Source organism: Pterocles gutturalis, unplaced genomic scaffold (genome assembly GCF_000699245.1).
Source record: "Pterocles gutturalis isolate BGI_N339 unplaced genomic scaffold, ASM69924v1 scaffold9605, whole genome shotgun sequence".
Lineage (NCBI taxonomy): Eukaryota > Metazoa > Chordata > Aves > Pterocliformes > Pteroclidae > Pterocles > Pterocles gutturalis.
The window spans coordinates 22,596-48,904 of NW_010140863.1; the positions used below are offsets into that span (position 1 = coordinate 22,596).

General features: G+C 48.8%; 1 protein-coding gene across 1 annotated transcript; it reads left to right on the plus strand.

Annotated features, from left to right (window-relative positions):
• On the plus strand, positions 1 to 24,655 carry HGD (homogentisate 1,2-dioxygenase). Its single transcript, XM_010083831.1, has 14 exons — positions 1 to 15; positions 4,728 to 4,799; positions 7,323 to 7,411; positions 9,137 to 9,242; positions 13,115 to 13,174; positions 13,639 to 13,730; positions 14,394 to 14,428; positions 15,302 to 15,381; positions 15,511 to 15,610; positions 17,935 to 18,059; positions 18,681 to 18,785; positions 19,981 to 20,107; positions 23,535 to 23,716; positions 24,289 to 24,655. Exons 1-14 carry the CDS (start codon positions 1 to 3, stop codon positions 24,418 to 24,420), a joined length of 1,320 nt encoding a protein of 439 aa, XP_010082133.1. The 3' UTR covers positions 24,421 to 24,655.
• The last annotated feature ends 1,654 nt before the right edge of the window (positions 24,656 to 26,309 follow it).

Consider the following 26,309-nt stretch of genomic DNA (forward strand, 5'->3'; position numbering starts at 1 on the left):
ATGATGGGCTTGCAGGTAAGGGGCTGGGCACCCACAACCCACCAGTGCTGGCTGCGGACCCCCCCTTCTCCACTGATGCCGATTTTTTGGCATCTGTTTCATTTTAACGTGCCCCTCTTTTGTGTTTCAGGGGGTTTTAAAGCTCTCTTGGGATAAAGGATTTTGCTTTGTTTCCTCTATAAATAGACATTTCTTTCCCTCTTCTCCTTTGGAAATCATTCTTGGTCAGGCTGTCCCAGTGCAGGACCTCTTCCCTGGGGGATTTGTCCTTCCCCTGCCCTCCGTACGCACCCTTTCTCCTGCTTCGGCTGCCAGGGGGGAGTTTCCCCCTCAGCCTATGAAATCTGGCTGGCAACATCTGCCCAGACGTTGCAGCCCTGGCCCCCATCTTCCCCACCAGCCCAGGGGAGCAGTGGCTCTGTCCCGGGGCAGTTTCAGCCCCCCGCACAGGGCACACCAGGGCTCCGGCCATGCCCTCCTCTCTGAGCCCCAGAAGAGCAGCAGGCAGCAGCACTCCCTGTCGCCTTTGCCAGAGAGGGAGTCTGGGGAGAAGGGTCTGATGGGGTGGGTTTATGGCTCATCCCAGGGGTCTGCCCAGAGCTAGCCACGGAAACAGGCTAGCTCCTCCAAGATGTCATATACATCCCTACCCCGTTATCACCTCTCCCCAGCCAATCTTCTCTTTGCATCTTTCCTCCAAAAGCATTGCTTCACCCTTCCTCTCTGCTCCTCCCAGCATCCGTCCTTCTCTGCCCTCCCCCACTGAGTGCCCTGACCCACCCTGGAGCTGGTCAGGTCCTTTCGGGAAGGGTCTGGCCCTGGACCATCCCTGGCACTTTTGGAGCAGAGGGCTGGCCAGATATGAGGGAGATGGCAAACCCTGCCAGGGATGTTGGCCCTGTGGCACCGTGGCAGCACCAGGGCAGAGCTCCGGTTTGGGTGCTTTAGTTTTACCCCGCAAGGAGGCTGTGGAGCCCTGTGCAGAGGGTAAAAGACCTGCCCCGCTCGTTGCCCCAAATGCTTATGTCCCTGTTTCTGTGGGTTTGTGTTAGGTGCTCTGGTGTTGACTGTACTGAGCTGATACAAAGTGCCATGCTTTTTGTCTAGAGATGAATGTTGTTTTCCTGTGTCCTGCAGCAGGAGATGATAGAGAAATGTATTATGCAGCATTTGAAGTAGGGCCTTAATTATTTTGCAGTCTATGTGTTCAGACTTCAAATGTGTTTTTCCCCTGCCTGCTGTCTAATCCGGTGAACAAAAGGTTATGGTTTATAGGTCAGAGCACAACACCCATTGCGAGCACTCTGCTTTGCATCCTGGTTATTCCAATCAATGAGCTTTGCTGAATTTTTTATGCTGTGCTGGGCTTTTATCTCTCCCATTTTATTGAAAAATGACAAAACAAAAAACAAAGTGGAGTCAGATGAATTCCTAACATCCCGTTTGCATTTAAAGCTACAGGATCTCGAACAAAATAACAACAGTAACTAAAAGCAGAAGTGAAAACAAAGGACGACAGAGAACTTTTTGTTTTACAGAGAAACCACCTGCCCCATTACCAGAATAGTGCCCATCAACCTACCCAACCTGGGGATAACTAGAACATGGCTAGGAACTGTGGAGGCCAGGTAGAGACCTAGAAGGAGGTCACTTTGGATTAAAAACATGGTGCCATTTAATGAAGGAGGGTTGGTTTCCATCTTTCCAGATTTTTTTTTTTTTTTTTTTTGCCCAGGAGGGATGTTCTGATGTGGGTGCTGGGTGGGCAAAAAGGTGTCCTTTATCCTGGCTTGGGGCCACCCTATGGGATGCAAAATGAGAGGTGGGAGGTAGAGCATGATGCCTCCCGTGCACATGGGGAGCTGGTGTGGCACAGCTATTTTTTGGCAGACCAAGTAGTGTTTGACACTGTCCCCTAAGGGCACAGAGAGGAGAGAAGCCCCTCTGAGGTCTGCCACAGGGAAAGACAAAATAAAACAAGAGAATGAGAAAAGCACACTGAACATCCAGGCAGAGCCTTGGAGCCACATTCAGGATGATAAAGCACTGGTAGGACAACGTCTCCCCTCCCGCGGCTGCAGTCCTGCCAGTATCTTTTTTTCAGCTCTCAATGCAGTTACCTGAGGATTACTTTTTTTTTTTTTCTTGGCAAGGAAGAATTGATTTGACCAAACAATGATGCAGCAGCTTCTGCCCCAACTCTCAGAGCAGTGGGGTGATGCCACCCTCTCCCAAACACCGCCTCTTCCCCGACTCAGCTCCCCTGCCCCAGACCACCCAGCCTCCTGCGTCTCTGAGCGATGACCAGAGGCTCTGCAGCCCCTGGTGATGCGCAGCCAAGGAAGGCAGTGGCTCTCAGTCCAGCCCAGTGGGAAGCTGTCTGCATGGCAGCACTCAGGAGACAGCTGCCGGTGCGGGGCTGGGTGAGGTGCTGAGTGGCACCAACGTGGGCACAGAGCAGCTGCTGGCACACGATGCTTGCTGCTGAGTTGGTTTGCTTTCCTTCCCCTGGCCCAGCAAGCAGAAGCAAAGTGTCTTTTGGGGATGTGGATGGGCAGGCCAGCTGTGCAGGTCACCAGCTTTTTAGCCTGAAGGACGGGGCATGGATTTCTCACAGCAAAAATCTCGGTGCCTCCTTCCCCCCCTTGCCCCAGTAGCGTGGCAGGGGGCTGCCAGGGAGCACACGCTGGCTACCAGATACACAAACCCACCAAAGAACCACGGACTGTCTCCCCCTGCAGCTCTCCACCAGCTTTAAATTGAGCATTTTTCAGGTGATGCTCAGTAAAGCAGTCCCTTTCTTCCCCTTTTCATCAAGACTGCCCCACAGGCAAACACTCCAGCCACCTCTACGCTGCTGGCAGAGGAGAATGCAGTGCGGAGGGCTCAGTTAATTCTGGAACTGCTGCAGTCCCATCAGATATTGCTGCATTTCCGTTTAAAAGAGGGGAGAGAAAAAAAAAAAAAAAAAAAAAAAAAAAAAAAAAAAAAAAAAAAAAAAAAACCCCCAAAAAAAAAGAAAGAAAAAAAAGAAAAAATGCTCCAGTACAATACATTTGCCAAGGCTGCTTAGGTGACCTGCTGCTTTGCATATCAATGTGCTTTGCAGAACCCAGTGGAGAGCAGAGTCCTAGCAATGTACATTTTCTTGTAAAAAGGAGAGAAATACTGACAGAAACCGAGATGTTTTCAGGTTCAGGCTAAGCAGGGCTTCCAGCCAGCCTGGCTTCCCCTGGGAATGGACTTTCCTTACAGGTTACTAAAGAGTGCCTGAGGTTCTCAGGTTCTCAGGAGGTTTCAGGTTTGGTCTCCGAGTGTCTACTACACTAGGAAATTTCTAGGGGGGCTGCAAATTGCACAAGGCTGAGAACCCCTGGGGGAAATATTCCAGGCACTGTAATAATAAATCAGGTATGAGGGTTTTGTCACTCCACCTTCGTGTCAGCCCTCTGCCTCCGGGCTGGAGGGTACCTGCTGCTTGCGGGGGTTCCTCAGTGCCGGAGCCCCTGGGGCAGCTGCTGGGGTGCAGCAGCATCACGGTGCTGCAGCCACTCCGCTGCAGCGAGCGTGTGTGTCAGCCAAGCGTTGGGGCTCCTGGGCTTTGCCATCCCAGAGCTGCTGTGTGAAGGCAGACGGGTAGCCTGGCTACTCTTGCAGTTGATAGAGGGGAGCATTAATATTTAACTCTCTCCCCAGGCCACGGAGCTGAACCATTGATCGCTGCCAAAACACCTCTGTGTTCACGCAGAGTTCAACAGAGTTGCCTCATGCCTTTCTATAGCATCTGAAGAGACTGTGTTTACATTTCTGTCAGTGCAAAGCTAAGGTCTCTGTTATACCTGCCTCCCTTGTGTGTCTCAGGTTTACTCTGGGGCTTTTCTCAGTGCCACAAAGATGGGAGCCAGATCCTCTGGGGTCCTGTGGCTTTTAGCCATGCTCAGACCACAGCAGCTGTAGGCAGGGCAGGCATGGGAGGGCATGCAGGTCTGTTTCACCCGTGGAGCTCTCTCTTGGGTATACATGGCCTTAGAAAACCAGATTATCACCTGGTGATGGATCCATTCTTGCTTACTGCCTTGGTGGATAGTTCACATCCAGCTGGGCAACACTTATTTAGGGCAAATTAGTGACATAATTTAAGTCCCAGCTGAGTTTCCCTTTGTCCCTCATCCCAGCTATGTCCTGCCCTTTTTCTTGATGGTCATGGGGATGTGTCCCAAGAACCTGACAAGCAAACAGCTTCCAGTTTCAGTCCCTTAGCATCTGAGTAATCAGTGCATGAATTTGCAAGATAGTCTGCAGATTCTGGAACATCCACAATCCAAATGAAGTCAGGTTTAACTTGGATGGTGCTAGCACACCTCCGTAACGTTGGTGCTCAGTTCTTCCTATACATCACCTTGTCGTTCTTGAGTCTGACTGTATATGTGATATTTGGCTTATTTCTCAAGTGCCTTCATGGTTCAGAATGTGGTCAAAATAGACATGCAGACTTAGCAGAGGAGCAAATCCTGTCTGTGCTTCCCAGCCCACCGTGCGGGTAGCTAATGAAGCGAACCCAGGAGCTGTGAAAATGGTCTGTGGCAATACACAAGTAGATCACTTGAGAAAGTCTTAATGCATACAAAGAGACTGGAAAAAAGCATGTGGAAGTGATGGATGGGCTGTTTGGAGAGGTTTTGTTTGTGTTTTTAAAATGCTGATGAGCTGCGTGATTTATTTTACAGTACATGTCGGGATTTGGAAATGAACTTGTTTCTGAGGATCCACGCTGCCCAGGAGCTTTACCAGAGGGACAGGTACTGAGGTTTTTTTTTTTTAAAGTGTTGTATTAAAATGACATGGAATAGAGTGAATAACTGTTCCCTGGGCTTCTTTTCATCTTAACATGTTTCCTCTCTCTCTGCCACCACGAAATTCTCCAGGAGACTTCTTTATGCAGGACTGGAATAATAAAATGCTGGCAAAAAATCAGAATTAAAGATTTCCATTCATCCTTTCTATTTTTAAGTTACTCATGAGCTTCCAAGTTTCACCTTGGGGACTAAGACGTACCTAAATTACCTCTTCTCAACAACAGGTTTTTTTCCAAAAGGAGTCTGCAATACAAGTGGCTCGGCTACACCGCGAAGGAACCCATCGGCTCAGGAATAAACCGGAGCAGAAGTTTGAAGCTTGGCAGAGAGACAGGCAGGAGAGGTGGCTTTTGGAATTTCTGTAGGAATTGGGTTCGAGGAAGCTGGCTTATTTTGGCAGGAGAGCAGCTTATTTGTAGGGAGGGGACATGAAAGCCTATAGTAATAAACGGACAGATTCATAATTAAAAGTAACTTCTGAGCATGTTTGATGAAAATAAATTATGTTGGGTCATTCTGTTTCAAAGAAAGGAATAGTGATCCATGTGGTGCTAGCCACTCTGTCCTCAGAGGCAAGAACAAAGCCCTGAAGAATTAAAGCTCTATCATCTCCTTTGCATGTCTCTCCTTTACACCAGCACACAGTTTGAGGCTGACTGTGACCTCCCTTGGATCTCCTGTAAGCCCCTGAGCTTGGATGGCAGCATTCTATGCTCAGTCAATGACATTCCTTGGTGTTCGTCTTCATCTTCTGTGCAAAGAGGCCAGCAGAATTAAGGTCAAACAAGGAGCTTCACCCTTCGCTTTTCCTGAGTTTTCTGTATCTCCCCAACTCTGATGCTTTACATGTTGGATGCCAGTGTGGATAGTAACACGCCACACAAGGACACATAAAATGCGTACATATGTCCCCTAGGTCTGCATTGCAGCTTGTGGTGTGCCCACAAGAAGGACAAACTGATGTGCTGGATCAGACTGATGGCTCAGCTGGTGCAGTGTCTTGTTTCTGAAACTGGCTATAGCATATGGGTTGAGAAAAAATGTGAGAGGCACCTTGAAACCGGGAGATTGATAGTGGTGGCTGCTGGTCTGAACAGGCAAGTGGGCTGCGGTGAGTTTGCTCCTTGTGATTTCCCAGAGCAGTACTGCTTTCCGGAGGAGGAGGACCCCTCTAGCTGCTGGCTGAGGTACTCTCATCTGGACTTGGTGCCAAAAGAGTTAATAGAAAAATCTGAAAACCAGTTAGACAAAAAAAAACCCTCCAGTCCCAAGGGTGGATCCATTCTCCTCTGCAGTGTTTATAAGACTGGCATCTGCAGTAGTGCTGGCTCAGATGAAAATGACAAGGGCTATTGATCCCCCTGCTTCACTGCATACCCATACCAACAAGATGGTATTTGAGGGCTGGAAGCTATGTGCGTTATGAGAGCTTTCCCTCTTCCTTCTGCCCACCTGTCAGGGCAGGGTTTGATACCATATGGATGGCTGATCCGCTCAGCCGCAGCAGGATGCCAGGATGCTAAACTAGACCTTGCAGGAGGGAGATGGGATAGCAAATGGTGTATGACTGTCCCACCGAGGTATTTCCTGCAGTTCTTGGATGCCTCTGCTTCTTTCTGATCTCAAACAAATAGATGCTGGCCTACTTAGATCAAAATGTTTAGTTTCTCTTCTCTGAAAAGGAGGAATCTGTCCTTCAGTTATGAACTCACAAGGGCTGCTAAACCTGTGCTAGTCATACCCACAGATCTGCAAAGGGGAAAGTGCCCCCTTGGTACTGCAAATGAGGACTGTCACTGTGCAGAAGCCCTGCAGAAAAGCCAAGGCCTCCCCCCCACCAGGTCTCTCTCCCCTTGGCCAGCAAACAGCACTGGCAGGAGGAAGCAGCACCCCACCGCAAAACCTGTTCTGGGCACCCCGCTCCTGGCCAGAGGGCAGGAGAAGAAGGGGGTGCTTTGTGCGTAGGAGGGAAGAAGCAAAGTTGCAGCTGCTGGGAGTCTTTATCCTCCCTCTGGAAATCCAGACTGATGTGATGCTCCTGTCAGCAACCCCTCTGGACTCTTGGTCTCAAAAAAATTGTGCATGATAACAGTCTGCTTTGCAGTCTGTAAGCGTTGGGAACAAGCCTCTTTTCCTTGATGCTCCTGTCAGTGACCCTACTGAGCACCGACCCTTGCAGCTTGCTCCAGCAGTGTTGCTTTAATGATTGTGCTGATGCCTTGGGGCACTCGTGTGACCTCTTGCATGTGGGAACGGGGTTTGGGGTCTGGCTGGTACCCACAGGGCACCCAGCCTCATGGGAGCAACATGATATGACTACCAGGGCTGTTGCATAGACTCAGGAGCACAATCCACACCCTGGCATTGGGGTGCTGGCCGCCCGCCACGATGCTCTGCCAGGGGCTTCAGAGATAAATCCCGTGCCGCTGCTTCCCACTCCTTATTTTTCCTTCTCCTCCCGTTCAGAATAACCCACAAGTCTGCCCGTACGGCCTATATGCTGAGCAGCTCTCGGGCTCTGCCTTCACCTGTCCCCGGCCCACGAACAAGCGAAGGTACCGTTGACCCCCCACAGCAGGTGGGTGATGTGGGGTGCTTGGGGTGAGCATTGGGGAGCAATGGAGAAGCTGCTGCTGTGCCACCAGAGCTTTCTGAGAGCCCAGACGGATGAAAAACCTCCACTGTGCACTGGGAGAGGGGCAAGGGCAGAAAACCACAGGAGAAAGGAAAGGAAAGGCTTTGGTGGGGCAAGTGGGTTACGAAAATTCCAAGAAAGGGATTGTCTGGATAGGAAAGAAAGTGGTTTTCTGAGCAAGGCAAGGAAGGGAAGGGGATGTTCATGGGGGTCAGATGGTCCTGAGTGGATTGTGTGTGCTGCGTGAAACAACCTCAGGGTCTCAGCCCTGATGCTACTGCAAAAACATGGGCACTGCAACTAGCACTGGTAAACACCTGATGGACAGTGTCCAAACCAAGCCTTTGAGCAGGACTCTTTCCTCCTCCTAAGGGATGCTCCTGCATGCTGGTGAGGCACTGGGTCAGGCTGTACCTGTTTTGCAGCTGGCCATGGGCTCAGACCAACACCAGGCACCCAGCATGCTGCTTACTACCCCGTGTTCCCAGCAGTGCTGGGGACACCTTATTCCAGCCAGCAGCAAACATCCTGGAGCTCTGTCCCCGTCACTGTGCTCTGGCCATGACCAGGTTGCAGAAGATGCGTTTCTCATTTTGCTTCTCCCATGGAGGCTTTCCTGTCCCTTCTGTTGTTCGTTCAAATGAAAGGCAAATGCATCATCTGAGCTGCCTAGCAGAGCTCTGCTCTCCAGGCTGGTGCCAGCTCGCGGTGTGCGTGGGAAAGGGATGAATCATTGTTTGCTGCACGAAGATGTCCTTGATGGAAATTTTCCAGCTCTCAAGGGAGAGCTCCCTCCTCCCCTCAGCCACCCACCCAAACTGCAACCACCACTGTTAACACATCAAAGCCATTGGCAGCCCTGCCTAGCTCAGGCTTTCCTGATTACCCCTGGTCTCCTGCCTGATTAAAAGCCCAGATCTGTGCCTGTGCCTGGTGTGTGGATACCGGCCACGGCTGTGGGAACAGTGGGGGAGGCAGGGGCTGCAGCCATGGACACAGCAGGCAGCAAGGAAGGAGAGTGATGGCCCCAGATAGTGATGGAGGCATGGGGGGACCTCCTGCAGCAGTAGGAAGCATCATCCCACATGAAACTCTGGTTGTCACTGCGTGAACTCAGTGGTCGTCCTATGGGCATGGCCGGCCAAGCACAGGATGCTACTTTCAGTAATCCACCCAAATTCAGATACTGGCTGTGACCTTCTGTCTCCTGAAAGCTCCTCTGTACTTTCAGGTAGATACTGTGCTCATCCATGTCTTGTCTCACCTCCTTTGTAGCTGTGTTTAAATAGGCCTTTTTTTCCACCATGGAGATAGCCATCTTCCAGCCACAGGTTGAACTGCAGCTTTATTTTTTTATACATATATATGCATGTGTGAGTGTAACATATGTGACTATATGTAAACACACATACAGGCATTTACCTACATATAGCAGCATATATTTGTACTTAGAGCCTACAGTAAAAAGACATCTCTCTCTGGAAGTCTCTGGCTGTGAGCTGATGTTTGATATTTAAAATTTCTTTCAGTGCAGTTGCCACTAATGTAAATGTTATTCATGCCTTTAGGAGCTCAATCAGCCAGCAGCCACCCAGAGGGTTTAACCTCTTCTTCAGGTTAATCCAAGTCTTTTCCTTCTTCCTAGCTGGCTGTATCGGATCCTACCTTCAGTCTGCCACAAACCCTTCAAACCTCTCAAGGAGGGCCACTTGACACACAACTGGGATGAAGTTGAGCCTGACCCCAACCAGGTAACTGTTCTGGAAAGAACCCTGGTCCTGCCAGGAGGACAGTCAAGTATTAAGCTAAGCAGATGTGCAAAGGCACTGAGCTGCAAGAGGTCTAAGGAGAGCTGTATGGAGCTTTGGGTCTGGCCAGTACAAGAGCTGGGTCCCTACTGCTACCTGTTGTTCTTCACCTATGCGTCATCCAAGGAAGGACATCCCTCGACATGATGCTTGTTGCTTCCCACCTTGATGGATGCTTGTGCTGCTTCCCAGCATGGCCACAGTGTCACAGGGTTTGATCTGTGCTATCTAGCATCTCCCTTGGGGGCTCCTGTTGGCCACCTCTGAGGCTGCTCTCTGTTCCTATTCAGTGTCCCACATCAAAGGCTCATCGTGCCCCAGTGTGTCTCTGCCATCCATCCCTGCCTTCCCTGTGCTTTCGGAGAGGCTGCTGGCTGTCAGCCCGTGTCTCTGCAGCCCTTGTGGGAAATCAAGCTTCATTCTGGAGAGTCACACAGAGACACGGCATTTGTCTTCCTCTGTTACAGCCTTGCCATCATCTTTAATCATGATTTCTTCCCTGCCAGCCCCAGAACATTTGGCTTTGCTAATCCAACTCTCTCCTCCTGCTGTTCTCCTCTCAGCATTATCTCATGGTCATCAGTTTTTACTCCTCTCAGGTTTTGCCCTTTGATGCATCATCATTAGCTAATTTCCAGCCTCCTGACAGTCTTGCTGTTTGTCTAAATATTTTCCCAGTTCTGCTGTAACATGTTTTCCAGCCACTGACCAAGAAGAGGTGCCAGGCTCGTATTCACCTGCTTTTGGTGCTTCTTTCCCAGATGAAGCTCCAATGACTTCTGTTACCACCTCATCCTTCCCTGATGCCCTGTCACAGCCTGCATCTACCATTACAGTTATTTGTGATTACAGTCATTCCAAGGTGTCTGGCTCTCAAGCATCTCAAGCCATTTACGTGTAGTACATCTTTTACCTAAGGGAAGAGCAGTGAAGCTCCTGCCCACTCTCTCTCTCACCACTTTCAATGGCAATCAACAAACCTTGAGGCATTATTTCCTAGTGGTAAGTGGCAACCATCTTCCTGCTTTCCTTCTCATCCTCTCTGAAGCGGAGCCAGGGACCAGGTTCAGTTTGTTGGACAAGACTGACTCTTCCCTGCGGTGCTTTGTGTTTTGCCCAGCTCACTTAGGGAGCTTTCCTGAATGTCATGCATCTAAAAGGATGGCCATATGGAAGCCCTTTGTGCAAAGCCCATTGAAGTCAATGGGAAAAAATATCCTTTAACATTGCCCAAAGACAATGGCAGAATTTTAAAAGGCACAGGGGACAAAACAGAAAAGGGGACAAAGGTGATGAAAAAATACAGTGTGGAAACAGTGCAAGAAATGCTGAAACAGAAGAAAGCTTTATGGCCTGAAGCAGAGACGACCAAGGGGAGCTATGACTGAGAGGCAGGGAGAAAACAAATGCCAATAACAAATGTCATATTTTAAAAAAATGCATAAACTGTAGAACTTCTTGCCAGAGGATGCAGGTGGATTCAAAAAGTGATTGGACAAACCTTGGGAGAAAAAAACCTATAAAGTAATACTAAGCCCAGAGGTGCCGTATCTCAGGAGGATCATGGATCGTACAGGAGGGAAACAACACTAAAAGGTTCCTCGTTTTGAGCACCTGGTGCTGGTGGCCACTGTCTGCCTTGGATTTCTTGTCTGGCTCAGGGCACTCATTCTTCTCTTCTTGCATCAGTGAAACTCAAAGGCAGCAGAGGCAAACCGGACGAACGGTGTGCAGAGCCAGGAGGTGGCTTTGCAGTTTGCAAGAGTTTCAGAAGAGAGGGGCCAGACACCATTTTCAGTTGTGACCAATGGGCCAGATGACAAACTGATTTCCTGCTCTCTTTGTCCCACAGGAATGACAACTGTAGAAGTGTCCACAGGGACCAAAGTGAAAATAAAGCCGTTACGCAGGAACTGCACTGTACTTACTACTTTGTCTGTAGACTTAGTATCATCTTCCATATTCCTCAATAAGAAAATTAGCTTCCCCTTAGATCTCTGTACCTGACATTTATTGCTCTTATTTCTTCCCTCACTCTCTCTCCCTGCTCTTCAGGGTTTTCTCTCTTTGACCCCCCAAATATCCTTTCTGTCAGTATTTCCAATGGTTTCTGTCAACTGGGTCCCAGTTCCCAACCCTGAAGGCTTAAAATGTTGAGATGCCACGGCTGACCTTCACAGCTGCCACGAAATGAACGGAAGCCAGGGAAGGTCCCACAGCTTGGGGTGGCAGCAGGCTCTGGAGCACCTTCTGCCCACACTTTGTGTTGGTTCTGGTTCATGTCTGGAAGGCTGTCTTGGAAACCAAAGGAAACCATGCTTTAAAGAAGTCCAAAAGCAAAACCTGAGGTTGGGCACTATCTTACTGGCTCATCTACGAGGTGTCGATACCTTGCAAGGGTCACATCTGATCTGCTAGTGGGTGCATCTGGTGTCTCTATACAGAATACACAGCTTCTCCAGCAGCCTCTTCCCCTTCGTCCAGCACCCGGGACACGTGACACCGAGCAGGCACTGGCATGGAGACGCCCAGGTCTCCCAGGGAGCAAAACGTGCCTCTGCCCCGCAGCAAGCGGGATGGGGGGAGAAAGGGGCAAGGGATGGATCCAACCTGGGAGAATCCAGGGCTGCTGTGAGGCCGCGGTGGTGGGATGCCCTGGGGAAGCAGATGGCTTTGGAGAGCAGAGTGGAGCAGGGCAAGCTGCGGGGCCATGCCTGGGGTGCAGCTGATTAATTACCAATGAGCCCATGCAGCTCATGCAACTCTACTGGCAGATGCACTCACTGGGCAGAGTTGCCTGTTTCCTCATGAGGCCGGCTCTCCAGGAGCACCTGGCGAGTTGCCTGCACACCCATGTTTTGATTTGTTTTTGGAAAACTTCTATGAGGGTTGGGAGAGTTTAATATCTTTGTATCCCTTTCAAATTCAGCTGAAATTTCACATAATTCAAAATTTTTGGGAGCGGCAGGCACAGACACAGAGACCCATAAACTTTGTTTTCTCAGGTCACCAGCCTAAAAACATGTCAAGAACTGCCAGGTCAGGTGGCTAAAAGCAAGAAAATGTATATTCTCATGAATGCTCAGAGTCACAGACACTTTCATCTGGGGTTGAGCATATCAGTGCAGGGGACATATCTGGCAACTGGCCGTGTTAACCTCCTAATTTGGGGTGTTTGGGTTGGTCTGCCCTGAAGCGCCCCACGGTGAGGGGCTCTCAGCTGCAGCACCTTGTTCCCAAGAGCTGCACAAAGACCCTTAATATGATATTAGCTGTAATAAATACCTTGGACTCCCCTGGTACTTTCTGCCTGAGGATCTTGACAGGTTCTGCAAGAAGTAAGTAGTGCTGCTTGCAACTCCCACTCATGTAGATAGAGATATATCTGCTTTGGGTGTGGGGAAAATTAGTTGGAGCAAACAGGAGCGTTATGCTTGGGTCATGGAGGGAGTGAATCATCCAGCACGGACCGTGACAATTTGGCTGTGGAAAGCCATCTCATCTGGATTTCTTTGCTCTCAATAGTGTTATTGCTAATAGAGGAAGAGACAGTTTTAAATAGGATTTTTTTTTTAAACTTAGCACTACACAAGCCTGCCAATTATTTTACAAAACTATTATTCAAAAGGGAAAAAAGCTCCATAAATCAAAAGAAACCTGTAAAACAAATTAAGCAAGGCAAAGAGGAAAGAGAAAGATACCTCAGCTAGCAGAGGGCAGGGAAGCAGGGAGGGATGGGGGTCTGTTTTCTTTTGAACTTGCCACTGTTTGCATTATAACTACCGGCATTTTGCTTTTTGTTTGCTGCAATCTAGCTGCGATGGAAACCTTTTGAGATCCCAAAAGCCCCTCAGAATAAGCTGGACTTTGTGAGCGTAAGTTGGGGGACCAGAGCATCCAGGCATCCTCCATCTCTGCTGCCCCTTGAGGCATAGCAGGGCACACAAGATGCTCAGCACTGGGCTAACAGCAGTGGTTCTGACACCTCTGGGCTTGCAGGGCATCCGTGGGAGGGGAGAGGATTCCAGATTTCAACCACCCGACAGTAGACTTGATTTTCTACCTTGCCTTTCAAGGAACTCTTCAAAAAAAGCCCCAACCCTCAGTTCTCCCCAGTCCCTGGTCTGGAAAACACCAGCTTACATGGACTGCTAAGAAACCCGTGAGAGAATTAAAGCCAATGTGTTTGGCCAGAGGCCCCATGTGGACAGGCTTATAGTTGTATGGGAAAGGGGGAGAGGGGTTCAGCCCTAGAAAGGGGTTGGGATGAGGGGAGGAAGAGGCTGGCCCCTGCCCTGCTGCCTGCCGCTTGCTCCCAACGCTTTGGGTTTGCCTGCAGGGACTGCACACCTTGTGCGGCGCGGGTGAGCCCAGAGGACGCAACGGCATCGCTGTCCATATTTTCGTCTGCAACACCTCCATGCTTGACAGGTCAGTGACTGCTACGCTGGGGGCTTGGGCTGCCGGGGCTGGCTGCCTGCGTGTGTATGTCTGTTGGTGCTGTGCTTGAGTGCAGCTGCTCCCAGCGGTGCTGCCTCTCTGTCCTCGTATCCCTGTGTGCACAGGCAAAGGTGTTCATGGCGTCCATGGCAGGTGTTTGTAAAGCAGGGTGTGCTCCATGAATGAGCACTGGGAGAGTGGGTGGGGAACCACCAAGAGAAGGAGGGAGCTGGATGTGGGGATGCAGCAAGAGGGGATGTGTTGGATCCAAGTGCCAGTCCCAGGGACTGGGGCTGCTCCTCAGAGGTCAACACGCATGCAGCCTCTGATGGACATCGCTACCCTCTGCAGCAGCTCATGGGAGAAGTCAGCCCTGCTCCCCAGCTTACAATGTCCAGTGTACCCATGGCCACAAAGGCAGGGACCTGGCAGAGGTTGAATGAGATCCTGGTTCCAGGCCATGCACATTAAACCCCCCCTGCTTCCTCTGTACTGGCTCATCTACTGCATTCACTGACCTGCAAATAGCATTTCTGCTGTTGAAGGGGAGACCTCTGCCATGTCAATCTCCCAGCTCAAAACTCCCCAGCTGTGGTCATGGTGTGAGCCTGGGATTTACAGCATCTTGACCCTCCTGTTCTCCTTTTCCTTTAGATGCCTTTATAATTCGGATGGTGACTTCCTAATTGGTGAGTTGATGCTTTGGCTTTTCCTTTCCCCCACAAGGGTCTACCTGGGCTGACACCTGTCTTGCCTCTTGTTGCTCCAGAATCTAGGCCCTACAGCCAAGATTTGGAGGGGAGGGATGGCTTCACCCTCATGACATCTAGATTTGGTGGTCTGGCACCAGCTGGGCTGTTGGGTGGGTTGCACTGCTCCTGTGCATCTCCGAGGGTGCATGTCTGTGCCAGACCTCGACTTTGTTTTTGAGCAGTGACCCAACTTCCTTGGTATGGTGCTCAGGGATCATCTCCCAGCGCTCCCCAGATTGGTATTAGGCACAGCACAGGTGGAGGTTTTCTGAAAAACATAAGCCTCAGGATTTCTGAACAGCTTACAGCTATCTGCCTTTGTTGCTTCAGCCCAAGAGTATTTGGTACGGCAGCTTAGCTTCCACGCTCTGCCAGCCTCAGGCAACCAGACTGCCACAATGAGTGTTGAGGTTGGCACATAAAGTGCGTACATGCCAAAAAATATTCTGAGCAGTATCAGAAGTCTGATATTTTCTTGTATCTTTCTGGACCAAGGGACAGAAATGCCTTCAGGTCACCAACAGAAACATTTCTCCCATCAAATAGCTATTAAATTGTTCTCACTCACCTCCCTCTCTACTGTGAAGTAAAAGTGCCAGGGCAGGTTTTGTAAATCTGATAGTTTTTCAAGTCAAAATGTGAGCTTTCCTGCACCAGGACAGTCAGGGAAAATCCCTCCCGCGTGGACATCTCTGCTGCAAGGCTCTGCATGGGCGAGGGAGCCCAGTCCCAGTGTGAAGCAGGGTCAGAAAGGGCCCATTGCCTGGGTGCTCTGGGGAAAGCTCCTCTGCCTCTGTTTTGTTTCTACAGTGCCCCAGCAAGGGAAACTGCTCATCACAACTGAGTTTGGGAAGATGCTAGTGGAGCCCAATGAAATCTGTGTCATCCAGGTAAGGGCTGACTGTGCCTTGCCTGTGGCTCAGAGCCCGATGTTGGAGCAAGCCAGCTCCTGCATTCAGCTGTTTGTGGTTTGCCAGCAAAGTCCTGGGAGGATCCTGGTATCTTCCTTTACTTTCCAGCAAGGCATGCGTTTCAGCGTGGAGGTGTTTGGAGAGACCAGAGGCTACATCCTGGAGGTGTATGGGGCACACTTCGAGCTGCCTGACCTGGGACCCATCGGTAACAATCTCCTGCCAGACATACAGTGCATTTCATAGGGATAGTCAGGAATTGCAGGCTCCAGTCCATCCTTTCATCTCCTATGTAATACATCCTCCCATGCACATGATGCTTCACAAAGACATTTTCCATCCCAGCACTGTTATTCCCCAGCAGAGCAAGCATCCCCCCCCCCAAAAAAAAAAGTGACAGCCCAATAGTTCTGAGATTCCTCTGGAACTGTAAGAACCCTTTCTCTCCCACTCCCTTTTCACTTTCTCTCTTCCTTCTGGTCTGGGAGTCCCCATCTGTTGGTTCTGAACCTGTTCCTACCACAAGAAACTCAAAAGGCTCAAAATCACTGATACTTCTTACTTGCAAATACAGCATAAACTGGAGTAATAGGAGAGAATTTGCCCTGTAAAAGGAAAGGTGGGTTTCAGAGGTGACAGATATTCTTGAAGCCCCATTTTAGATTTAATCAAGTGTTTTTCCCCCCACCTCTGTTAACAGAGGCACCTTAGAGCTCTAGAGCCTAAAGCGCTTTAGTATCAGAAGCTGTTCCCCTTGGAGAATTAGAAATCAATAAAATGAGCAGCACAGGGCTGGGATCAGGAACACACTGAGCACAGGTCTAGCTCTCTTATAAATCACAGATCCTCTCTGCCAGCTGCCTCCTGGTCTGTGCAATGTCAGGGATCATGAAGGCACAGCCTCCTGCTGCCCTGACAAAGATATTGCGAGGGTGCACGGCATCTGAAGCCCTGCTGTCCCCCGTGATTTCCCAGCTGGCTTTCTGGAGGTGCTCAGCTCAGGTTATTTCACCCTCCTTATCGCTGTAGTACTTGCCTTCAAACTTTTCTTGCTGAGAAAAACACCTCCTGGTTACAGATACTAAGGTTGTCTCAGGGAAGGGAAGAGAAACTAAACAACTACAAAACTGGTACCACCACTGGTTCTCCACTTTCAGACTGGTGTTTTGGGGTTTGCATTTTTCATTTTAGGTTGTACTGGGGTTTTTCCCCACTAGACTGGGCTTGTTTTATAGCTCTCAGTGAGATCTACAAGACTGGCCATGCTTGAAGTAAGCTGACTAGGTATTATCAATCAGTGACAAGCTTGGCGTGGCCCATCTGCATTCAGAGGGACTTTGCAAATATCTCATGACCATAGCGAAACCAAAGCCAGTCATTCTCATGGGGGGAACTGACCCAATTTGCAGCCGTTTAATGGGACCCCGCTCGAGCATCTCTCCCATGTGACATACTGGGCACATCTCTTTCCACATTGAGCCTACAGTGATTTTTCAGCAGCTTTCCTTTCATCCATCTGAGGTTACCTGCCTTCACCCACTTCTTGTGCTCTGTGCCTGCTCCAGCTGATTATTGATGTTGTTGCCCCAGCCTGTTTGTAACAAGTTTTCCCATTAGCTAGTTTTTCAGACAATGTTAGACTGGGTTTGGTTTGGTTTTGGGGTTTTTTTTTTCAGTCTCTAGAAGGCAGGGATCTATTAAAAGGTTTACTTTCTAGAGAAAATAAAATGAGTGCACTTGCCTGTAAACCTTTTCAGGAGGTGGTAATTATAAGAGCTCTTCTTCTCACCACCTACCTGCCTTCCCCTTGGAGACCAAGATCCTTTGTATTTCAGTCTTACTTTATTCTAACTTCACTTTTCACTCGAAAAATGACAGCTGGAGAAAAGCACTGACTGCTAAACCTTAGCAGCAGGTAGTAATGTCTGCATTTTTACCCAAGAAATTCAAACCCACTTTGTAACAATAATACTAATGAGAAGAAGAAGAAGAATGCTTCAGCACCTGTATAGTGCTTTGTACTTTGAAATGCACTCCTTGCCCTAACCAACCCCTCAGTATGCCCAGAGTCTGTAGGTATCACTAGCCCTTATTTTATTACTCCTTTTGCAAGCATTCAGAAATGTATTTGTCCCCCTCATGACATGCCTTGTAACTTTGGCATGGCTAAGTGTCCAGCCAGCAAGATATCCAGGAACAGAGAGCAATTCACCCTCTGCTTTTTGCTTAATTCCTAGTTGTTACATGCCTTTAATTGAGGATGATGTATTAATCTTGTTCAGAAGGCAAATGGAGGAGACCTGTCTTAGTCAGATAAGGCGAACATGGACTTAAATGCTAGGATGTATTACAGTTACCTGCTTGTAGGAGCACACAAAGTACATGACTATTTCATCATCTGTGGTGGGCTGACAGGCAGTAAGGTCATTCAAAAAGCAGAAGGGCACCCACAAAGCCAGGAAATTTTTGTGATAGCCTCTCACTTTGCTAGCAGGTTGCCCAAAATCTCTGGCATCTCTCTTCCTTTTGCAGGAGCCAATGGCCTGGCCAACCCACGTGACTTCTTGGTGCCCGTTGCGTGGTATGAGGACCGCCACGTGCCAGGGGGCTACACAGTGATCAGCAAGTACCAGGGCAAGCTGTTTGCAGCCCAGCAGGTGAGGATGCCCTGGAAAACACGTAACACTGAAGTGCAGCAGCTGCCAGTGCATGGCCTGGGATGTACAACTCAGCAGCATGCACATAGTCTCAGGAGGTCCTGCTGGGTTAAGTGGAGCAGGACTGAGCCCTTGCCTTGTTGGGTCATTCATCTTCTCTGTTGAGGCTCCTCCATTTAGAAAAAAAGTGTTTGTGAAGACTTGGTTAGACCAAAGACTCAGTGATGTTCTTTGCCAGGCTGCTTCCACGTGTTTATAGTGACAGAATAGAAAAGGGGAGCTCGAGCTGCTGTGAAAAGCCAGGGTTTCCTTACCAGAGAGCCAGTGCTGCAGCTGGCCTTGTTCAAACACTGCCTGTGCACTTGAAAGACCTTAGGGACCAAACCCTGGAGGGAGAGCTGAGGCTCAGCATGTAGAAATGCTGAGGAAAACCACATCCTTGCAATGCTGGGCTGTGCCTAAATGGCTTTGTGCTCCATACATACATAATGGCTATGTGCTGGCATACTTCTTCTCACCAGCACCAAACCCATTTTTAATTTGAAAAAGAGCAGTGCCTTGTATATGTGCAGCAAGTTGGGAGGTTGTGTATGGTAACCTTCTGTCTCTTTGCTTTGGTAGGATTTCTCCCCCTTCAATGTTGTAGCCTGGCACGGGAACTATACGCCGTACAAATACCATCTGGAAAAATTCATGGTCATTAATTCTGTTGCTTTTGACCACGCGGTAAGTTCTGGAGCTGGGCAAGGCAGAGCGATGCTGTGTGGATACTGTACCATCCAAACTCACCCTGAGACCCAGGGGCTCAGCGCCTGTTAAAAAATATGTTGTGCTCTAAGAAACAGTGTGAAATCTCCTGCGCTGCTTTCCCTGGGTCTGAACCAAGCTCTTGTAGAGAAGGACAACCTCCTTTGTGGTACAAAGACATAACAGGAGGTTGATCAGCCTCTTAAACAGCTTTATGCAGCTTAGCATAGAATTTCTGCGCCCTGGAGGAGAGCTGAATACTGAGCCAACATACACTGTGTAACTCAGTGAAAAGACTTTTGCTTCAAATTCTTGCCTTGATTTATTTCATCCCATTGCACAGACTCCTTCCCCTGGTTCCTCGGAGCCCAGCACTTAAATTCATTTGGAGAGCTGGCAGCTTTCATTGCAATAATTTCTAGATCTTATGGAAAATAACTAAAGCCAAAACTAACGTGAGCAGCTCTTCTAAAAAGGAAACCAGCCCAGTGGGAGAGGTGCCTGCAGCAGTGCCATCTCTTGGTGCTGCTTCTGCAAGTGGGTGTGCAAGGAGACTGGAGCATTTCTAGTGAGACGACCAACAGAAAGTATTGTTTAAACTCCAGAAAAAAACTGCCGGGAAGAGGATGGGTTTGGGATCAAAGCCCAGAAAATCACTTCACTGGACTAAAGACTTCAAAAATCCTTGAAGCAAGCCACAGTTTTTCTGCACTTTGTTCTCCCTGTTTGTAAACTAACATGGCTGTGAGGCTCGATGCCTCCACCAGGATGTTCATGTCCTCTGTAACCAGATAAAGCAGAGGTACAGTTTCATGGTAGGAGGAGTGCTGGAGACTGCTCCGGGAATTACAGTGTCCCATCTTGCGGGGCTGTCCCTCCCCTGCATCTGTGCTGCGGGCTCCAAGGGCATGATTGCTCGGGTGGTGGGGCGTCTCTAAGGCTGCCTAAAGGAAGAACCATCCCATCCCATCTCTTGCCTGCCATGTTCAGCATGGGATCGAGATGCTTGCTGCTGTCACACAGGGTCACAAATCTCACCCACACCACCAGGTGCAGGTGGTAACAGTGTTTTGGCAAGGGAGATGCTGTAGCAGTCAGGTTTACAGGCAGGATGACCTGAGCAGACAGCTCTGAGCCCTGTTCTGTTTCATGCTTTTTGCTTTGCTTTTTTTAGGATCCTTCTATCTTCACTGTCCTGACAGCCAAGTCGACGCGTCCTGGAGTGGCACTGGCTGACTTTGTCATATTCCCCCCACGATGGGGGGTAGCTAACAACACCTTCCGGCCACCATACTACCACCGTATGTCTGCTCTTGGTTGTGCACTTCAGAAAAAAGCTAAGCCTCCACTTATTTGAGAGCATGCGCAAGAAGAAGTCTGATTTGTTGTCCTTGGCAGAGTTAGAGTCAGCTTCTTGGAGTCAGTCAGTCCTCCCTGGCAAATGAACAAAACCAAAGATGTCCCATTTTAGAGCATCTCAGGAAAACTCAGAGGTGACAGGCTGGCTGTGTCTGCGTAGATTGATGCCTCTGTACTCAAGGGGCTCCCACTGAGACTGGGTGCATATTGAACTTGGCAGTGCAGAAATACATCAGAAATTGTCCTGTCATCCAGCCATGAATTGCTTAATATCTCATTAGAGTGCGCAGATAAAGAACAGGAGAAATGAAAATACGATATCACAGGTGGTGAGAAGCACAGAGGGATGTAGAGCTGCCCAAGGCCATCACAGGGTGTGATCAGCGTTACAGCAAAGGAGTAAATTGGCTCTCCTGAGCCCTTCTTCACCACCTGCACAGTGATGGAGGTACCTCTGGCACTTAAGCAGCCAGAGATCAGGAACAGGGCTCCTTCTCAGGCAGGGAGTTGGTTGATGTTTTGGGGATTTGGTTGCCATCACGAGAGCCAGCTTCTTTTTGGCAGTTTTTTATTTTCTTCTTGGCAGAGCATGGCCACATGTTGCATTGAATGGATGCTAGAAACCCAGTTCCCCACACAGGATTGCGCTGACAGGGCAATGAGGCAAGCTGCTCTGTGAGACCGAGGGGGAAAGCTTGCTCATCTTGCACCCCTTCTGTCGACAGCTAAAAAGCCCCATCTCAGAAGCTATCGAGGTCACACTATGGTCATTCTGAAGTACTGAGATGCTTTCTGCATGCTTACTAACTACAGTTTAATAGCCAGCTCCTCCTACTACTTAGATATATTTCCAAGTGTCTTGGGGGCTGGCAGAATTAGTGGCGCTTGGAAGCACAGTAGGCAGCTGTGCCGCCATCTGAGTAAATCCCACAGGCAAAGTCCTGCCCTGTCATTCTGCTTTCATTCACAATAGTGTGTGACATGGAAACATGTCTCTTGACCAGCTGAGATAGCACTAAGTCACTTTTACTAGACCCTAAGAGGTGAGACACTGCTGGTTTACCACGATTAAGCTGCTGCACATCAGCAGAGCCGTGTTAACTTTCCACAGACACATTGTGTTGAACAACATGAACTTGTTCAACCTTGCTTAGTCTGTGGTAAACGACAGCTGAAATAACTCTCATTCTCTTGTCCATGTTGTGAGCCAAGAGTACCCATGGGGACAGCTACCACAGCTACTCACTTGACCACAGTACCTTGGCCGTAGGCTTGAGCACTAAATTCACGATGAGCAGTTTGGTTGTCCACTCTACGTCAGCCATGGAGGGGCAGAGCTTGAGTGGGTAAGGCAGACATTGCAACAGTCAGTTATCAAGACTGTGCACATTAGTTTCCTCTGAAATTAGAGCTGTCATGGTAATCTTGTACTGGTAAAAGAAGCGTAACACCATAGAGCAGCTCTGGGTCAGGAGTAGCACAAGCTCTGTGCTGCTGAACTCTCCTCTCTCCAAATATTTTTCAGGAGGTCTAGTTCTTTTGCTAGAAACCCCATTGCCTCCTCTTCTCAGGTGCAGTGGAAAACCTGTGTTCAGAGAATTTTGGTGCACTCAGAGTCAGTTTTCATCTTGCCTTAACTTTGCCCCAAATATGAATATAGCAATGGTGGTCCAAAAATTTCCCACCTTAACGGACACCCCTAGACACCATTAACAATTTCACATACAAATGTGGCTGTGCAGGTCATAAATACTGACTTCTCTTGGTCACTTTTCTATATCCCTGGAGGCTGTGAACTATTCCTTGGGCCTTTGGACCACAGGTCAAAAAATGTGTCTGATACAGCTTTTGTACCATATATTGCGTCTGGGAGAGTACTGGTGTGACTCTCATTACAGTGGGACTGAACATCTGATTGCCACTAAGGGATTTCAACTTCACAACATCCTGCCTGCAGAGGACAATTCTATTTTACCGATAGGGAAGGGAGGCACACCTAAGTTGTTGGGGGTCATATAGGAAATCTGTGAACAAATAAGAAACTGGCCTCAGCTCATCTCTTAAGTCCCAGGCTGGTTTCCTACTCACCTGCCCATTCTTCCTAAGAGATATTATGACCCCTGTTGCAAATGTCTTGGCAATCCAGCTCTTAGGGTCTGTACAGCACTCTGAGTGTGCGAAGTGCAGTACATGAGCAAGTTCTGTAACAATCCAGTCCTACATGAGATACTGACAACTTGGGATGAAAATTAATGAGTCTTTACATATATATAGGACAACTCTGATTTGAGCTAAATTAGTTTTGTTAGTGAATATTTTAGACCCTGGCTTGTTCTTAACAAAGACTGAGTTAGTGGTTGAAAAGGGCTATATATAACAAAAGTGTGTCCTGGTTTTGCAAAAACTGACTGCTAAGCAGGAAGTTGCCACATTGTTTAGTCCAATCAAGCCAACTAAAGCTGAAAGCTTGGGATGGCAGCTGTTGAAGTATTTCCTTTACAGGGAGCATAACTCAGTAAGTACTGAACAATTAGATATAGCCATTCTTACCTAAGTTAGTGGTATATTACTCCATTGGTTTCAGAGGGTTTACTTCTTACTTGAGGAAGTATTCTTCCTCAGGGAAGGCCAGAATTTGTCTCCTTGTCTTTGGGCATAGAGTGGCTCTTGAGAAAAAGGTAGATAATGCATAGATCAAAAGCACAAGGTACTGAAGTGACTGGCTGGACTGGAGGTGGTAGAAGAATAAAAACCAAAAAGATACCAAGTTTATAGCCTGGGACAGCAGACCAGGCTTTCTCACCGGACTGCTGGCCAGGCATTTTTTGCCTCAGTGCCTGTAACACAAGGTTGATTATACTGAACTTTCTTTCCAGCTCTAAGATCTCTAATCCAAAATCTGTAAATCATCATAGAATCATAGAATGGCCTGGGTTGAAAAGGACCTTAAAGATCATCTAGTTTCAACCCCCCTGCTGTGGGCAGGGTTGCCAACTATGAGAGCAGGCTGCCCAGCCTGGTCTTGAATGCCTCCAGGGATGGGGCTGTCAGGTTACACCATGCAGTAGGTATGCAGGTATTGTAGATAACACAGCTCAAGGTGGTAAGAAAAGCACAGGTCTACCAACATCAATGCACCTTCATTAGGGAGCTCTGTTTCTGAATCCAGATAATTAAGAGCAGAATAAAGCCTGTACAGCTTTACAAGCATTGCCTATAGGAAGGATCCCTGATGTCCTCTCTTGTGATGCCCTGCTTAGAAAACTCCGCTCCACCCAGCTTAGCTCGTGGGTTTCAAGGAGCTCACAGCCCAGCTGTGATGCTTCCCAATCATACTGCGTTGCAACCTCTTCTCTATGCTTCCTGCAGGGAACTGCATGAGTGAGTTCATGGGGCTCATCAAAGGCCACTATGAAGCAAAGGAAGAAGGCTTCCAGCCTGGAGGGGCCAGCTTGCACAGCATGATGACTCCTCACGGGCCAGATGCTGACTGTTTTGAGAAGGCAAGCAAAGCCAAGCTGGAGCCTGAGAGGGTTGCAGAAGGGACCATGGTAAGGAGCCACAGAAACCAGTAAGATTTCTGCCACTCTCAAAGTACCACCTAGCTTCTTGATGGCAAGTTGGAAAAGTACTTAGACCAAACTGCTGCAGCATTTACCTCCTTTACTGATCAGCACCAGGGGCTCCCCTGGAGACATGCGATGCCAGGCAGCTTTGATCATCTGCCCACATAAATTGTTGCCTGAGCAGGAAGCTGGGAATTTTCATGCTGATTAATTTAATTTTTGTCTTAGCCTATGGACAAAGAAGCGAAACCCGTGACTGTCCTCATTTCTCCACCCCCTAAAATCTAATGATTAACAGACTGTGAACTAGAGCTTTTGGAACAACTTGGCCTTCCTGCTCATGCACGGAGTCCAAAGTCACTCCTGAGACCTGGTTAATACCAGCTTTGAAATGCCAGCTCTGAAGAGCCTTCTCCTCCTGGGCTGATCAGGCCAGAGGCAGAACTTGGCGGTGCTGGACCATGTGTGCAACTCCTGTTTGTGGCAGAGCAGAGCCACCTTGCCTGGGTGCAAACCCTTGCCCTCTTGCCCTAACCTACCTTCCCTTTTCCCAACAGGCCTTCATGTTCGAATCATCCCTCAGTCTGGCCGTCACCAAGTGGGGTCTCCAGACCTCCAACTGCCTAGATAAAAACTACTACAAGTGCTGGGAACCTCTGAAAAGCCATTTCAACCCTAGGTGCAAGTAAAGAGAAATATTTGTTGCTTGTAATACATGAATGAAGGCAGGGAAATCCAGCATACCTACACGTGGTGGCAGTCGACTTGGGCAACGCATGGTGCTCCAGCACAGAACGGCATGTCCAGCAGCCACTGAGCCACAAAAATGATCATGCCTATGTAACTTGGGAAATGCAGTAAAAAACACCACTGTTCTTACCTTTCAACTACCCAATTAAATCTTTCCTGGTGACAAGCTGAAGCTGAAGTACTTGCATTGCTCTCACCACGGGTAGTTGGTGTGATGCCATACCTTGTGTAGACAGGATGGGACAGTGAGACCCCGGTCACAGGGCCTCCTGAAAATATGACCTGGTGTGTCTTTCAAAGGGAAGATAGTGGGGATCAACAAAGCATTTTATGCTGTCTGCAGGGGAAGAGCTTTCCAAACAGAGCTGAGAGCTCTAGCAGACCTAAACCTCTTATTAGAGCAGGCCACTTCAACCTGCTGATCTGTGGAGGGTTGCCAAGGAAAGACTTTATTGCCAGAAAAGTAGACCACAAATTGGAAAATGTTGGAGAATCCAAAGTGCTTTGCTGCTAAGTGAGAGAGTTTCCATTCCAACCCCACGCTCTGGTCATCTTTCAACATTGACTTGTCAGCACTTGACAAATTCTCTCCCTAGTTAGGTGCTAATTTGCAGCATTGCAAATACAAAAGGGTTTGTCTGGCCAGTCCAGGCTTTGTTCCTGGGAAGGTACCTGGAATAAAGGTCAAGTGCAGACAACACCACGGAGGACCTCAAAAATCATGGGCGTATGCAAGCCTCACCCCCAGGTGGTGAGTTCCACAGGGTGGAGGCAGAAAGCGAAGCCCCGAGGAGGCTGGGAACCAGGAGCTTAGCCCCGGCGCCCCAAACCTCAAGCCTACGCTTTAGCATGTACCCACATGAAACAGTTACCAAGCCTGGTGCCATAAGGATCCATGTTTCCTGCTTCCCAAGAGAAACAATCCTCTGTTTTCCAAAAGAGAAGGAAATGTAGAGCTGCAACACCTGACTTCAGTCAGTTACATCCATCATTGGTTTTGCATTTGCACCAGATTCTTGGGGGTTGAAAAAAGGCACCAGCTTTGAGCACAGTATTACATTATAAAATCTGCAGGGAGATGTTTTCTCTAAAATAGCCAACTCAGAAAAGGACGTTCAGGAGAATCAATTTGCCAGAGAAGCTGCTTTAATCAGACTGATCCAGGGCTAAATGAGGTCTAAATGTTTCACAGGCAGGGGTGAAACGCTTATTTTCTGTTCAGGACCTCAATTGTCACCCAGTGACCTGCAGCTTGAGTTTCTCTTGCTATAGACTCATCTCTGAAGCAGACGCAGCTGGTAACACATCAGCCAAGGGTAAAATTTCATGAGGCACATTCACTTTCCTGCCTTCACCTTACATTTCTGAAGGGAAACTCCCCTTTCCTTCCTCTACACACCCAGCACCACTGCCTCAAACCACCAACCCCACCTCTCAGTAGCATAGCACGTTCCTTGCAAGAAAACAGCTTTGAGAGTTCTGCAAGTAACAAGAGAAAAGTAGGGCAGCCTTTCCCCAAGGACCACGCTCAAATCCACAGGGACATAGCATCAGACACTCTCATCTGCAAAGGAAAGGGCTGTGGCAGGTGCCGCAAGCATCAATCCAAGGCTGGCCTAAAAGACTAGAGGTGCTGAGCTCAGCTACAACCCATCCCGAACCATTTGCTCAACTGGCCTGAAATAAATACAGCTGCAAGGGAGAATTTACATGTGTGGCAACTGAAGTTCCAATTAGCTGAGGAAATGGGTCCTGGGAGATCAAATTAGTTTGTGGCAGCAGGAAGATAGTTAATTTAGCAAGCTCAGACAAGCAATTATTTCTTTCC

Coding starts and splice junctions, on each gene's coding strand:
- HGD (XM_010083831.1), top strand. Junction 13,731..14,393: donor AACACCTCCATGCTTGACAG/GTCAGTGACTGC, acceptor CTTTTCCTTTAG/ATGCCTTTATAATTCGGATG. Junction 14,429..15,301: donor GGATGGTGACTTCCTAATTG/GTGAGTTGATGC, acceptor TTGTTTCTACAG/TGCCCCAGCAAGGGAAACTG.